This window comes from Budorcas taxicolor, chromosome 2, assembly GCF_023091745.1.
Source record: "Budorcas taxicolor isolate Tak-1 chromosome 2, Takin1.1, whole genome shotgun sequence".
Classification (NCBI taxonomy): Eukaryota; Metazoa; Chordata; class Mammalia; order Artiodactyla; family Bovidae; genus Budorcas; species Budorcas taxicolor.
The window spans coordinates 75,883,636-75,898,253 of record NC_068911.1 but is presented as its reverse complement, the minus strand read 5'-3'; the positions used below and the strand labels follow the sequence as shown (position 1 = coordinate 75,898,253).

General features: G+C 36.3%; 1 protein-coding gene across 1 annotated transcript in view; it reads right to left on the bottom strand.

The window, feature by feature from the left end:
• COBLL1 (cordon-bleu WH2 repeat protein like 1) overlaps window positions 1–14,618 on the bottom strand; it is a 165,996-nt gene that overhangs the window by 48,946 nt on the left and 102,432 nt on the right. The window contains exons 4-6 of the mRNA XM_052635422.1: window positions 4,595–4,796; window positions 2,316–2,544; window positions 1,412–1,450 (exon numbers count right to left, since the gene is read on the bottom strand). Of these exons, the coding sequence (XP_052491382.1) occupies window positions 1,412–1,450; window positions 2,316–2,544; window positions 4,595–4,796 (470 nt within the window). The remainder of the gene's footprint in view (window positions 1–1,411; window positions 1,451–2,315; window positions 2,545–4,594; window positions 4,797–14,618) is intronic.

The window sequence follows — 14,618 nt, the reverse complement described above, 5'->3', positions numbered from 1 at the left end:
AGTAGCAGTAGCAATATGTATGTAGAGAGTGGCAAAGTTAGGAGTGAAAGCCATGTACAAGTAACAGAATGCTGTTGCTGGAAAGAATCAAGAGAACATTTTTTTCTCTTGATTATCATGAAAGTGGGAGGTGAGATCCAGACAAATAAAGTTATTTCCCTAATCAGCTTGCCAGATGAGCTTAGTAGCTAAGGTAATATCAGGATTAACATGCCTATCTTCTGATTATTAGCCAGTATACACTTTACAATCATAACAATTTTCAACCCCTTTGATTAGTCTAGTCTTCATGATAGCCACTAGAAATAAATAAGTATAATTCTTAATTCTTGGAATCGAGAGGTTCATTCTGTTATGAAAAAATTCTAAATGGTGAAGAAAGAAGATTTCAGTAATTTAATAACACTTAATGTGTATAGTTTATTAAGTTTTTTTAGTAGGGAGTAATTATTACAGTAATCAATTATCTGAACCTATTCTTTTTTAATGCGGAAAAGATTTCCAGACTTTATTATAATTGGCTAATTTTTAATAAAGTTTTCTGCTATGAAAGTAATATATTTCCATTATAAAACTCTATAATATAAAGAAAAGAAGAATGAAAAAAGTCACTCATAGCCCTACCACCCAAAGGTATCCACACTTAAAATTTTTATATATTCCTTTTCAGAAATTTCATGTAAAATTTTTAAATATACTATATTAAACATTAAAGAGCTTTAAAAGCTGATTTTAGCATAAGCACTTTCCATATTATTACAAAATATTCACAAGCAATTTAAATTTGCAAACATTTCCTATAATGAATATACCCTTAATATTCCAAATAGCAATTTCAAAAGAAATAATTTGGGACCCTTCTTGGAACCACCAAGCTTTCAGTGTACGTACCCAGTAAAGGCCCTAGCAAAATCACTTTTTCTTGTCTGAGAGTGAAGGGTATGTTTTTCTCATTCTTAATGTGATATTAGTTTTCAAATAGTTACTGAAATGTAATTATTGTGTTAAATTCAGAAATCAAGGTGGGAGCTTATAAACTATTTTTTAGAAATAAAACCCAAAGATTTTCTAAATTAAAATCTCTTACAGAATGTACTTATTATTAGTGTTAAGAAAATAAGTAATATTATCAGCTTAGTTGGTTAGTGTTAGTCACTCAGTCATGTCCAACTCTTTGCGATCCCGTAGACTATAGTCCTCTAGGCTCCTCTGTGCATGGAATTCTCCAGGCAAGAGTACTGGCATGGGTAGCCATTCCCTTCTCCAGATCTTCCCAACCCAGGGATTGAACCTGTCTCCAGATTCTTTACCATCTAAGCCACCAGAAAAGTCCCATTAGCAGTTTTTATAATTTACCCAATAGAAAGAGAGATTTCATACTATAATCTTCCTACAGATTCATATATCTTACCTTGTAAAGATGACTTATTGAAGGCAGTAACAGAAGTGGCTACAGAAGGAGGGAGTAAAAGAGGGTAAATTGACTGTAAAGATAATGTCTGTTCAAGTATAAAACATCACTGAGTTGAAACATTTGTCTATGAATGATTTAAAGCCACAATCTCAAGATAAAGTTGAAGTTCTCTACACAGAGAAGATGTAAGTAATCATTCTTCACAAAGCTTTTATTACTCCTAATAAAACAGATTTGTGTTAAATAAATAAGCTTCCATATATCTATTAGATATCATAGAAACCAACATTATCTAAAGTCTCCAAGTTTTAATATATTATATCTATAGATTTATACTCCAAGTAATCCTATTTTGAAGACTTTTGTAACTAGAAGGACTCATTTTATAAGCTAATTGATTTTGGGTGCTGAACTTAGAAAAATATTTGTCAGTATACTCCCAAATTCGAAAGAAAATTAAGACTCAGACAAAACCATGGTGAGTCTCCCACAGTACAGTCGGATTTTTTACCATCTGAGCCACCAGGGAAGCCCATGAATACGGGAGTGGGGTAGCCTATCCCTTCTCCAGGGAATCTTCCTGACCCAGGAATCAAACCAGGGTCTCCTGCATTGCAGGCGGATTCTTTACCAGCTGAGCTACCAGGGATGCCCTAAATATTCAAAGGTAGATGGAAAAGTGGAAAATGTAAATGACAGCTAAGAAAGACAAATTTTTATTCCAATTTTAATAACTGAACTCGTTAAATTTTATTACATTTAGTTTTCTCTTTTTATTTCCAATGACATGTACTGACTTAACTACAGGATTCTTTATGAATCTGAGAATACTTAATACATAAACACAAAACATGCACACATATGCACATCCTGTCAAATGAACATGCAAAGTCTTACTCACCTTTGCTGACATCGATGGCATATAATTCTCTCAGTCCCAGTTCATTAAGAGATTTTGTCAAGTCAAGGGGCTCCTGAGACTGATAGTCCTTCAGCAACTGTGTGTGTAATGGATCAAACTCACATTTGCTGCATATAATGGCGAGAAGTTCTTGAAGTGGTGCGTGTGGGCTAACTCTCACTATTGTCTTCTGCGTTTTCTTAAAATTGATCACTACTCTCACAGTTTTCTGAAACACAGATTAAAGCCAGAGTTACACCATAATTTACTGGGTTTTTTTTTTTTTTTCAAGATAATAAGAACCTTCATTTTATTGTGTAAGAATCCTTCCATAGCCAAGTTCAATAATATAGGTAACATTAAGAATTAACGTGAATAACATGATGATATACAGGTCCTGTGACCTTATTTTTAACTTATGGTGTTTCTCGTGGAAGTAAGTGGCCTGAGTTTCCATCCTGAGATCTGGAGAAGATTGGAAGCATTTTCTAGAATAGTCTTTGTAGCACTAGAATGTCATAAATTTCTGTCTCATACTTCAGACCTTAACCTAAGCCCCAGGCTCTATTCCTATATCTCTAGCACCCTCACATTGCATAATATGAAATTACCATAGTTTACTGACCATCTTTCTACATCTTTCTACAGTGATGTCTAGAACAATGAGATAATTTATGGAAAATTATGTACTGGAACAAATACAATATATAGTATTTTTTACTTTGTGGTAAAATTTTCATTTTGATTAATGTTACTTCCTAAATCCAAACCAGATTCTTGGAAAAAAGTCGCTTATTAAGTAATTTAGATTAAATTCATAACTCTTATAAAGTATTAAGTAGATTTAAATCCAAAACAAAACATAAAAGCCTCTTATCTAGTCCTACAGGTGTTTTTGCTTTATTCCTTAAAATATTTACTTTAAAATTAGCATACATGATAGAATTATAAATGTTTTATTCTATTTTTTTTAGTTGAGAAATATTTATTTTTCTAATGGTTTGTCAGTTGTCTCAATGGAAAAGGGATATTTTAATTAAGACACTAACATTTTTGAGCTTCTATTTGAGATAAGTGAGTTAATCCATATGAAGAGCTTAACACATGGCAAATTGTAAATTATCAACACATAAACATTAGCAATCGTAACTAACTATTGTTGTCACTACTATTATTACTACTTTGGTTAATTTTAATATATTAGTAAAGAATAGTATAATAGTCCTCATTTAGATATTTAATACTGCTAACTCAAAGTTACCAAGAAGATTTTAAGCACCTCCATATTTTAATGCAATTGAATTAAATTTTGTATGTAAATGGAATTTAGAAACATGAGCACGTTAAGTGAAACTTACAGACTGCAGATCTTTAAAGTTTAACATATATTCCTAAAATACCACATATAGTCAAATGCTACAACATAAATAACACAATTTCCATTTAGATAAATAGTATACATATGTTTATGGAAAATAGCCCAATATCCTAATTAATATTTAATATCCAATCAAATGTTGTAGAAAGCAAAGAATTTAGTATTGTCCAAAAAAGGTAACTTTTTTGTTAAAAAAAAACCTTCTCATAAGAATATGAAGAAAATATGAGAATGTATGTACTCAAGTCATGTGTAAATAAACTAATTTTAAAAATAAACCTTTATATATTTTTTAAAGTTAAAAATGGTTTATGTTGTTCCTAATGAAAGAGTATTTCTAGAAGCCCATTACTTCTACCCCCCGTTTGCTTACAGAAACAGAACAATTTTATAAAGGAGAACTGATGAATGATATCACTGCGGTAAAAAAATTTTTGCTTAAAATTCATACATACAGAAAACCGAGCCATCATGCAGCTCAAATTAACAATAATTTATAAGTTAAAAGTTACAACCACCACTTACCACGTACAGAGAAGTCAAAAAAATTGTTTTAAATTCTTAGAGGAATTTGTATTAAAGAATTCTAAAGCCTTTTTAAAAAAATGTAAAATACTTTTTAAGAGTAGCTCAAAATATAGATCTTTCATAATTGTCAGATTCTGATACTGTCAAAAAGATACTTTAGCACATCTAAAATCTTAAGTATTCTCCAAATCCTAGTTAATCCAAGGATAAACAACCAAGTGAATCCTAAGCAAAAAGGTTCAGGAAAACACGATAGCCATACTTATATCAAATTAGACCAGGAAAGGGAAATTTTATTTCATTTACACTGAGCTGCAAAGAATGATTTTAAAAATTAACAGTATTATGTCAAAATCTACTATGAAAATCTTACCTCTGGTATTAGAGGTGTAGGTTTTTTCTTATCCAGAGTTTTTGGCTTTAAAATTACTTTCTCCACCTCCAACATTCCTATTGGTGTGTTTGGCTTAAATTTAATGGGGTTCTTTTCAGCTGAGAGCAGATCAATTGTGTGACTTGATGGATTTAAGTGATATTGTGCACAGAGGAAAATCAACAAGTCCATCATAGGTTTACTGTAAAAGAAGAGTAGTGCTGATCATGGAACAGTTTCATTACCTGTTCAATGTATTGTTTCAAGCATTTTTTCTAGGGCCTCTGGGGAATGGCAACCCACTCCAGTACTCTTGCCAGAAGAATTCCATGGACAGAGGACCTTCTGGGCTACAGTCCATGGGATCACAAAGAATCGGACACAACTGTGTGACTAACTTTCCTTTTTTTTCTTATCTTCAGCAGATAAAACAAGCCTACAGAATACTGTGAAAGCTGTTTAAAAAGCTAACTACAAGATATTATATTTAAGCAGACGAAATTATAATAGTTTAAAAATTCTATGTAGTATTCAAGAAAACTTGGATCCTTGTGTTGGTTTAAAAATTCTGTATATTTTATCTGCCAAATTGTCTTCATATCATAGATTTCAGGAGAAGGAAAAGATCTTCTTTACCCAAAAGCAGTCACTTAACTTAGCAGATGCTCCTTTACAATGTCATTTGGAATATGAGCAATCTTTAGCTTACAAATTGGTTCTGATAAGAATACAGAATTGTCACCTTGGTCTTTAGAAAGCATAGAATCTACAGGAGGAAGGCCACAAAATCCTAACGATAAGTGTCATACAGACTTCTTCAATTCATTCAAACAGCATTTAATATCCCTAGGCACTGGCAACAGGGTACAACCTTATGGCATACCTTCTCTCATATCCCCAAAACACTGTTAGATGGACAAGACTAAGTGTCAGCAAGCTACAGTCTGCAGGTCAAAGTGGGTCCACAGTCCTGTTTTTGTAAATAAAAGCTTACTGGCACACAGCAAAGCTTATTTGTTTATATAATATCTAGGGCTAATTTTGTGTAATAATGACAGATTTGAGTAGATGTGACTGAGACTGTAGGGCCTGCAAAACCTAATACTTTTTTACTAATTGGCTCTTGACAGAAAAAGTGTAGGGACTCTTGTGCTAGACAGTGAAAAAATAACCAAGTAAATGTATGATAAAATTTTAAACAGTGGTTAAGTGTTGAACACTAATAGTAATACAGAACCTATTTCTAAACGGAATTGCTTATTTGACTTGAGATTCAGAGACACTTAAATTTTTGCTTCCCTTTCCACAGATTCCAACTGCTGACACAGACTTGTTTTCATTCACTTCATCTCCCTTCTCTCTCCCACATACAAGTTGTACCCATTATACATATACCAAGAAAATAAACAGAATTGTGCAGTCTCAAACTCTTTAATTGTCAGCATTTGAGGAAAGCATACCAAAAAAATCTTTTGTATTATGTGCTTTCTGCAAATGTCTGTAGGTCCTAAGCTGTTAGCTCATACTCAAGACTGAGGCAATAAAATACTGTCTAAAAGTCTTATTTTTGTGAACTGAGGTTTCCAGGGCTTCAGTTTAGGGGTAATCAGGTGGCCAGCTTTTTTTCTCCTGCCAAAGGTAAGTATAAATGTCAATAGAAGATAATTCTCCAATTTCTTGCCTAGATTATGAACAGCTATCAGTCTTTTAGAAACTTGACAGGGAAATGAGACTAAAAAACCTCCCTGTTCAGTCTGCTATTTTTAATGTAGCACATCTGTTTCCATATGCACCTACCCGCAGTCTCCTGGGTAGAATTCCCAGGTCTGTAAGCCTCTCTGGTTCAACGTTTCCAGAGAGGAAGTATCCCGCTGGGGAAGAATTAGTTGTCTGACATTCCGTGGTCCTGAGGTCCAATACTTTATACGGATTTTCAAACCATCCCCTGGGTTCAGCTCCCTACCTCACCCTCAGCTTCTGCGGCTGTTGCCCATTCTTAGGCCATTCCACTTGTTATGGGATAAAGAGGCATTTTTCATAATGGTGTACTCACTTCTCTTCTCTCTCCCACATACTAGTTGTACCCGTTACATATATGCCAAGAAAAATGAATAAATAAAAAATAAGTCCCTCAGTTAAAAAAAAAGTTCTCTGTAATGTTTCAGTCCCCCAAATATGTTTCCTATGTCTTTATTAAAGGCTTGTACAGTAATATTTAGGAGTTTTATTTCCTACTCTTGAGCTACCTAGTATGTTCATACATAAATTTTCTATAATTGCAAATTTTGGCTTTGGATAGTACACTCTTAATTTCATCCAGAGAAAGACTAGCATAATAGTATTGTTGAAGTTTATTTTTTGGTAACAGTACTCTATGATAGCAATTTGATGCTAAATACCAATTCTAGATTTGAAAATGGTACTTCTTTCCCTGATAGTAAATAAAGTTAAGAAGGATTAGGTAATGTCTAAATAAAAACAATATAATTAAAAATACAAAATATTTATACAAAATAATTATAAATTACAATAAATTATAAATCCTTATACATATAAGCTGGAAGAAGAGAGAATTTTCAGTGCCAACTCAGTGGAGACATGTCCACTGTGGTCTGTGAGTAAACGGTATTATGTTCAGATTATATTTTCCTTTCTCTCTATATATAAATGTGCCAGTTAATACATGTAAAAACTCTAAACTTTATACTTCACACATCTTTTACTTGTTAAATGTACAGTCCTTCTAGAATCTCTGCCAGAAATATACACTAAACATTATCAAGACAAAAAATGATTAGTATAAAGTTTTGTTTTTGTTTTGTTAATCTCTTATTTTTATGCTACCATTTTTTTATCTTTTAGAGTAAAAGATACTTTAAAAACTTTTTAAAGAACAATTTGACACTCTAACTCTTCTGATATGCCTTAATGAATTATAGTATTTTTATCTGTGATATGCAAATTTTATTCCTTTAGTCAAAGTGGTCACCTATAATTTGCACACTATACCAGATTTCACAGTAAAAAAGTTGCATGGTGACTAGAAACTTTGGATTCACTGCCTAAATGTTTTCTAATAAACTCTTGGAAAAGCAACTAAAAGTTACAGATCTTCTTTATGACCTTATTCTCTCATTCTATAACTACAGTTTCAACTTTTACTTAATCATTCCAGAGGCCAATTCTCTCTAGAAAATATTTGTGGGCAGATGAAAGCAAAAGATCAGTAAGTTCTGTAACAAACAAAAATACACAGGGATTTGATACTGCCTATGATAATGATGTGATCACTCATCTAGTGCCAGGCATCCTGGATGTGAAGTCAAGTGGGCCTTAGAAAGCATCACTACAAACAAAGCTAGTGGAGGTGATGGAATTCCAGTGGAGCTATTTCAAATCCTGAAAGATGATGCTATGAAAGTGCTGCACTCTATGTCAGCAAATTTGGAAAACTCAGCCGTGGCCACAGGACTGGAAAAGGTCAGTTTTCATTCCAATCCCAAAGAAAGGCAATGCCAAAGAATGCTCAAACTATTGCACTCATTTCACACGCTAGTGAAGTAATGCTCAAAATTTTGCAAGCCAGGCTTCAGCAGTACGTGAACCATGAACTTCCAGATGTTCAAGCTGGTTTTAGAAAAGGCAGAGGAACCAGACATCGAATTGTCAACATCCACTGGATCATGGAAAAAGCAAGAGAGTTCCAGAAAAAACATCTATTTCTGCTTTATTGACTATGCCAAAGCCTTTGACTGTGTGGATCACAATAAACTGTGGAAAATTCTGAAAGAGATGGGAATATCAGACCACCTGACCTGCCTCTTGAGAAACCTGTATGCAGGTCATGAAGCAACAGTTAGAACTGGACATGGAACAACAGACTGGTTCCAGATAGGAAAAGGAGTGTGTCAAGGCTGTATATTGTCACCCTGCTTATTTAACTTCTATGCAGAGTACATCATGAGAAAGGCTGGGCTGGAAGAAGCACAAACTGGAATCAAGATTGCTGGGAGAAATATCAATAACCTCAGATATGCAGATGACACCACCCTTATGGCAGAAAGTGAAGAGGAACTCAAAAGCCTCTTGATGAAAGTGAAAGAGGAGAGTGAAAAAGTTGGCTTAAAGCTCAACATTCAGAAAACGAAGATCATGGCATCTGGTCCCATCACTTCATGGGAAATAGATGGGGAAACAGTGGAAACAGTGTCAGACTTTATTTTGGGGGCTCCAAAAATCACTGCAGATGGTGATTGCAGCCATGAAATTAAAAGATGCTTACTCCTTGGAAGGAAAGCTATGACCAACCTAGATAGCATATTAACAAAAGCAGAGAGATTACTTTGCCGACTAAGGTCCATCTAGTCAAGGCTATGGTTTTTCCAGTGGTCATGTATGGATGTGAGAGATGGACTGTGAAGAAATCTGAATGCTGAAGAATTGATGCTTTTGAACTGTGGTGTTTGAGAAGACTCTTGAGAGTCCCTTGGACTGCAAGGAGATCCAACCAGTGCATTCTAAAGGAGATCAGTCCTGGGTGTTCATTGGAAGGACTGATGCTGAAGCTGAAACTCCAATACTTTGGCCACCTCATGCGAAGAGTTGACTCATTGGAAAAGACCCTGATGCTGGGAGGGATTGGGGGCAGGAGGAGAAGGGGACGACAGAGGATGAGATGGCTGGATGGCATCACGAACTCGACGGACATGAGTTTGAGTGAGCTCTGGGAGTTGGTGATGAACAGGGAGGCCTGGCGTGCTGTGATTCATGGAATCGCAAAGAGTTGGACACGATTGAGCAACTGAACTAACTATACTTAGATGTTAACTCCTCTCTAGCAGGTCCACCTCTTAGCAGACTTTCTTTCCAGGACCAAATACAACACAGGTCAGCGTCACTGAATGAGGAATTTATAGGAGTCAATGATTATTTATCTCTTAGGTAATTCTGCTTAAATATCCATGAGCTCAAACCTACAGCAGACAATATCCATTTGAGATGGCTGTTCAGTGTCTGATGCATGAAAAGGTGAAACTGTCAAAAGGAGACTCACACGCTTTAAAAAAAAGACACAGAGGTGAGAAAGCGGTTTTGATTTTTGTTTTATAATTAACAAACTTGACTAGTAGCCTTGTTGCATCTAAAGACAGTACACTTAACATAGAAGTGGGGTATAAGCATCAAGTTGGACTAAGACTTTATCCAAAATCAGCCTCAGATCAGTATGACTGCTTGAAGTATTTAATTAAAGGCTCAGCATTTGGCCCTAAAAACACAGAAGATATGATCCTGACCTAGCCAATTCTGAGGGTGGGAATTACTGACCATCTCGTTCTACCTTAAAGGAGCTGTAACACAATAAAAGCGGGACACTAACTTTTAAGCAGGCCCTGCACACAGTGGGACTGCTTTGGGGATTAACTAGTCACAAAGTGCTCCCCTAGAAAACAAAATCCTCTCTTGAGGATAGTTTAGAATTCCCCAACCAAATGCCAAGTTACTTCTACCAAAAACAACAATTTTAGTTTGATGGTAATTATCCTAAGCTGATGAACCTAACAACCATTGGCTGAAAGGTCTAAGCACATGATCACCATAGTAAGGACACTTGTTTTCCTATTCGCTAAGGTGGGAGCACATGCCAGCAGTCCATCCGAAACCCAAGCCAAACAACTGAAAGTTCAATAGGATTGGCTGAATTTGATCACCACTTCCTCATTCAAACAAGAAATAGTCTTTTTCCTCCTCTATATCACCATATTACTTTGAATTTTGGCTTATTATTTAACAAAGTCTGCTTTGCACTATTATTTACAGATTTTTTTTTTAATCTTGTAAAATAATGAATTTCTAGAGAGGGAATTTAAAAAAAAAAAAAAACTTAAAAAAAAAAACACCTCTTCTTTGAACCAGAAAAAGTCCTTATGAGATTTCCCACTCCATTTTGAAATAACAATCCTTTGTATTAATTTCATATCTAGTATCTCCTTTGAATTCACAACCACCGCAAAAGCTACTTCCACTTTATGAATGAAGAAACTGTGGTTAGAAAAGTGACATAAACAGATTACCAAGAGCATAAACAGAATTGGCTGCAGTCAGAGTGAAAATGTCCTGACTCCTAATCCAGCTACACTTTAGCCTCAGGATCACATGCAAGACTCAGAGCAGATGGCTGGCAACAGGTTTTATGCTTTCCACTGCGGTTTCGCTTCAAAAGTTGATGGCATCACTAAATAACTCCCTGAAATCCTCCAATGACCCTTCCTGCATTCATGATACATATGAAGGGTAATCTTGTCCTCGTTTTATTACCTGCTAGATAAAAGAAGACTTCTGCTTTGAGATTTTAAAGATCCACTGAGGTATTAAAAATGAAAGTCAGGATTCACCAAAGAGCTTTCAGATCAGCTCCAACAACTACCTAGGTGAATTTCCAAATCCTGCTGCTACTGCTAAGTCGCCTCAGTCGTGTCCAACTCTGTGCAACCCCTTAGATGGCAGCCCACCAGGCTCTGCCGTCCCTGGGATTCTGCAGGCAAGAACACTGGAGTGGGTAGCCATTTCCTTCTCCAAATCCTACAGGTGCTTAGACAAAGTCACTTACCAATAGGGTTGCTATGTAACTGATCCAATCTGGACACCTGAGAATGAAAGGGGGTTAGTAAACTCTGGGATAACAGGTACAAACAGGGACTGTCATAAGAAAATGAGGATGCATGATGAAAGTACTTTTTATGACCAGACGGATTTCAAGCATCTGATAGGAGGTTGAGCTCGAATGAATAAGATTCTTTCTTAAGAAGATTCTTTAAATCTACCCTAGTATCTGATAAGGTATATTTTACTCATTCTCAATAAATCCTCAAAACTGAGTTGAGTTGAATTGGTTCCAGCTGTCCCTTACAAATGTATACCAACAACCTAATTAAACTTATCAATGACAGCATAGGAACTTTTAGGACATTCTCCCTTGTTACTGATGTTTATCTTACAATAACCCACCTCATTCAATAAAGAGTTCAGGAATGAAGCTAACCCACCTAGTTCAGAATGAGTTCAGGAATGTCCATGTGCCTGAAAAGTGGATCAGGTACATAAAACAAGAAACCTAATCTCAAAGTTGAGAGTGCTTACTGAATTATGCAATAGGAAAAGGTTATATACCACAATGTTAATAGTTATAACTGGACTCCTTAATCATAACATGGTGTTGTAAGTATTTTTTTTTCCTGGCTTGTCTGTATTTTCCCACTTTAATAATCCCCAATCACTGCATTTATCAGGCTTCCCTGGGCTCAGTTGTTAAAGAATCTGCCTGCAATGCAGGAGACCCGCACTGTTCGACCCCTGGGTTGGGAAGATCCCCTGGAGAAGGAAATGGCTACCGGCTCCGGTATGCTTGCCTGGGAAATTCCATGGACAGAGGAGCCTGGTGGGCTACAGTCTATGGGATTGCAAGAGTCAGACACAGCTTAATGAGCAAACCAATCACCACCACTGCATTTAGAGTCATAAAAAATTAAAAATGAAATTAAGAAGGGTCATTGTTGCAAGGTGTAGATTCCAGGAAAGGAAAGGGATGAGAGTGGCCCTTCTGGAAACCACACTTGGAGGCGGTTATTGTTAGTATTGAGTCACTCTAACAGCCAGGAGAGCCATCAGCCAACAGATGTTTATGTGCTGCCTGGCTCAGGGCTGTGGGGGGCAGTACTGAAGCCTGGGGCACAGGATTCAAACCAGGTAAAAACTCAGGCAGGGCTGTTACACTTAAATAAGTTAACAGTTAAAATTACAACTTTTATTTAGCAGGTGTAGTTGAATAAGTATCTAAATCAAAATTTAGAGCTTTCTTATGGAGCTCAATGTAAATGACCCTCATGCTGGGAAAGATCAAGGGCAAGAGGAGAAAAGGGTGATAGAGGATAAGACAGTTGTGGATGGCATCACTGACTCAGTGGACACGAGTCAATGCAGCACGCCAGGCCTCCCTGTCCATCACCAACTCCCAGAGCCTATTCAAACTCAAGTCCATCAGTCGGTGATGCCATCCAACCATCTCAACCTCTGTCATCCCTACTCCTCCTGCCCTCAATCTTTCCCAGCATCAGGGTCTTTACGAGTGAGTCAGTTCTTCGCATCAGGTGGCCTAAGTATTAGGGTTTCAGCTTCACAATCAGTCCTTCCAATGAATATTCAGGACTGATTTCCTTTAGGATGGCCTGGTTAGATCTCCTTGCAGTCCAAGGGACTCTCAAGAGTCTTCTCCCACACCACAGTTCAAAAGCATCAATTCTTTGGTGCTCAGCTTTCTTTATAGTCCAACTCTCACATCCATACGTGACTACTGGAAAAACCATAGCTTTGACTAGACGAACCCTTGTTGGTAAAGTAATGTCTCTGCTTTTTAATATGCTGTCTAGGTTGGTCATAACTTTTCTTCCAAGGAGCAAGCGTCTTTTAATTTCATGGCTGCAATCACCATCTGCAGTGATTTTGGAGCCAAAAAATAAAGTCTCTTACTGTTTCCATTGTTTCCCCATCTATTTCCCATGAAGTGATGGGACCGGAAGCCGTGAAGAACAACAAATGGAGCTCAATGTGGTTGTGCCATGCAACAGATTTTCAGCGGTGTGTTTTTGAAATCTATCACCCTATCGTATAATGTATTTACTACACATCTGTCATTTGACATTTTTCAGTAAATATAAGAATGATTCTGAAATTCTTCTGAGATGCATACCACTTGCTGTATTACTGGTTGAGGTGTGGGAAGTAAACAGAACTGACCCACATTAATCCAGTAATATCTTGTCATTTTTATAGTCTACTTTCTTCCAGTAGGTGGCACTGCAGTTCATGTAAAACACTCCTGAGTTAGTTCTCTGACCCATCAGGTACCAGTCAAAACTCTGCTCACAAAGGTCAGAGATAGGAGGTGACTTGCATTAGGTCACATAGCAAGTTATGGAATAAACTGTAGAGCCTGAGACTTCTAACTTCAAGTTCCATGCTTTCTTTATTTGTGTTTTCATTCCTGATATTCTAAGATTTGCTCATATCAAAACAAATCCCTATTTATGGTATTCAGGATGTAAAACAACACAAATTACAGGAGAGAGAACGGACTAACAGACATAGAGTGCTCTCCCTGTAGACCAACAGAGAGAGTTAATATCAATCTTTTATCAAATTTCCAAATTAAAACTGCTTTTAAAATGTCCCCAGAGAAAAAGGGAAACCTATTTATTCAACGAGAATCTCATCTGACTATAAAGAAAGGACATAGAGTGATGTACAAACATACCTCCATATTTCCTTCTTCACTGTAGTATCTATCAGTTTACCCTATAAGCTCATTTTCATTAAAAAGTAACTTTTCCCAAGCACGAGTAGATACCACCACATATGCTATCGCATAGCGTGGCATTTTCTGAGGAGCTTAGCCCCTATGCAGTTTGCCTCTAACAACAATATTCTTTAATGCTCACTTTTAGCAAGGCCCAGAGCTGCTTTGCCTGGTGAAAAAGATTGATTACTTGACCTGTGCACACACACACACACAGACAGAGATATATATATATGTATGTATGCATGCATATATATATATACACACACACATACATATACATACACATATACCTGCACTTCTTCCTTCAATCCAATCATCTGTAATAACAGGACAAACAGAAATGCCCAGAGCTTTCATGCTGCCACTCAGCTATCTTCGATGTAAGCCAAGGATCACAAAGGCAGGATGACAGATACTGGGTGACTTTTGGTCACTAAAGAGGCAGTATCACTAAGCTCTGATACCAAAAGACTGGTAAGCCTGAACAGATAGCTCCTAACCTGATTCAGGATAACAAGTTTTTAGTTTGCCCTTGAGCATAAGTCTATTACCGTTTCCAACTTGATTGTGTTCCCTAATCTGAATAAGCTCTTCAGTGAAAAATCAATGTACAAACAAGTGTATTCTAAGATAATGTTGTGTGTTACATTCTCAGAAATGGGACTTTCTGAG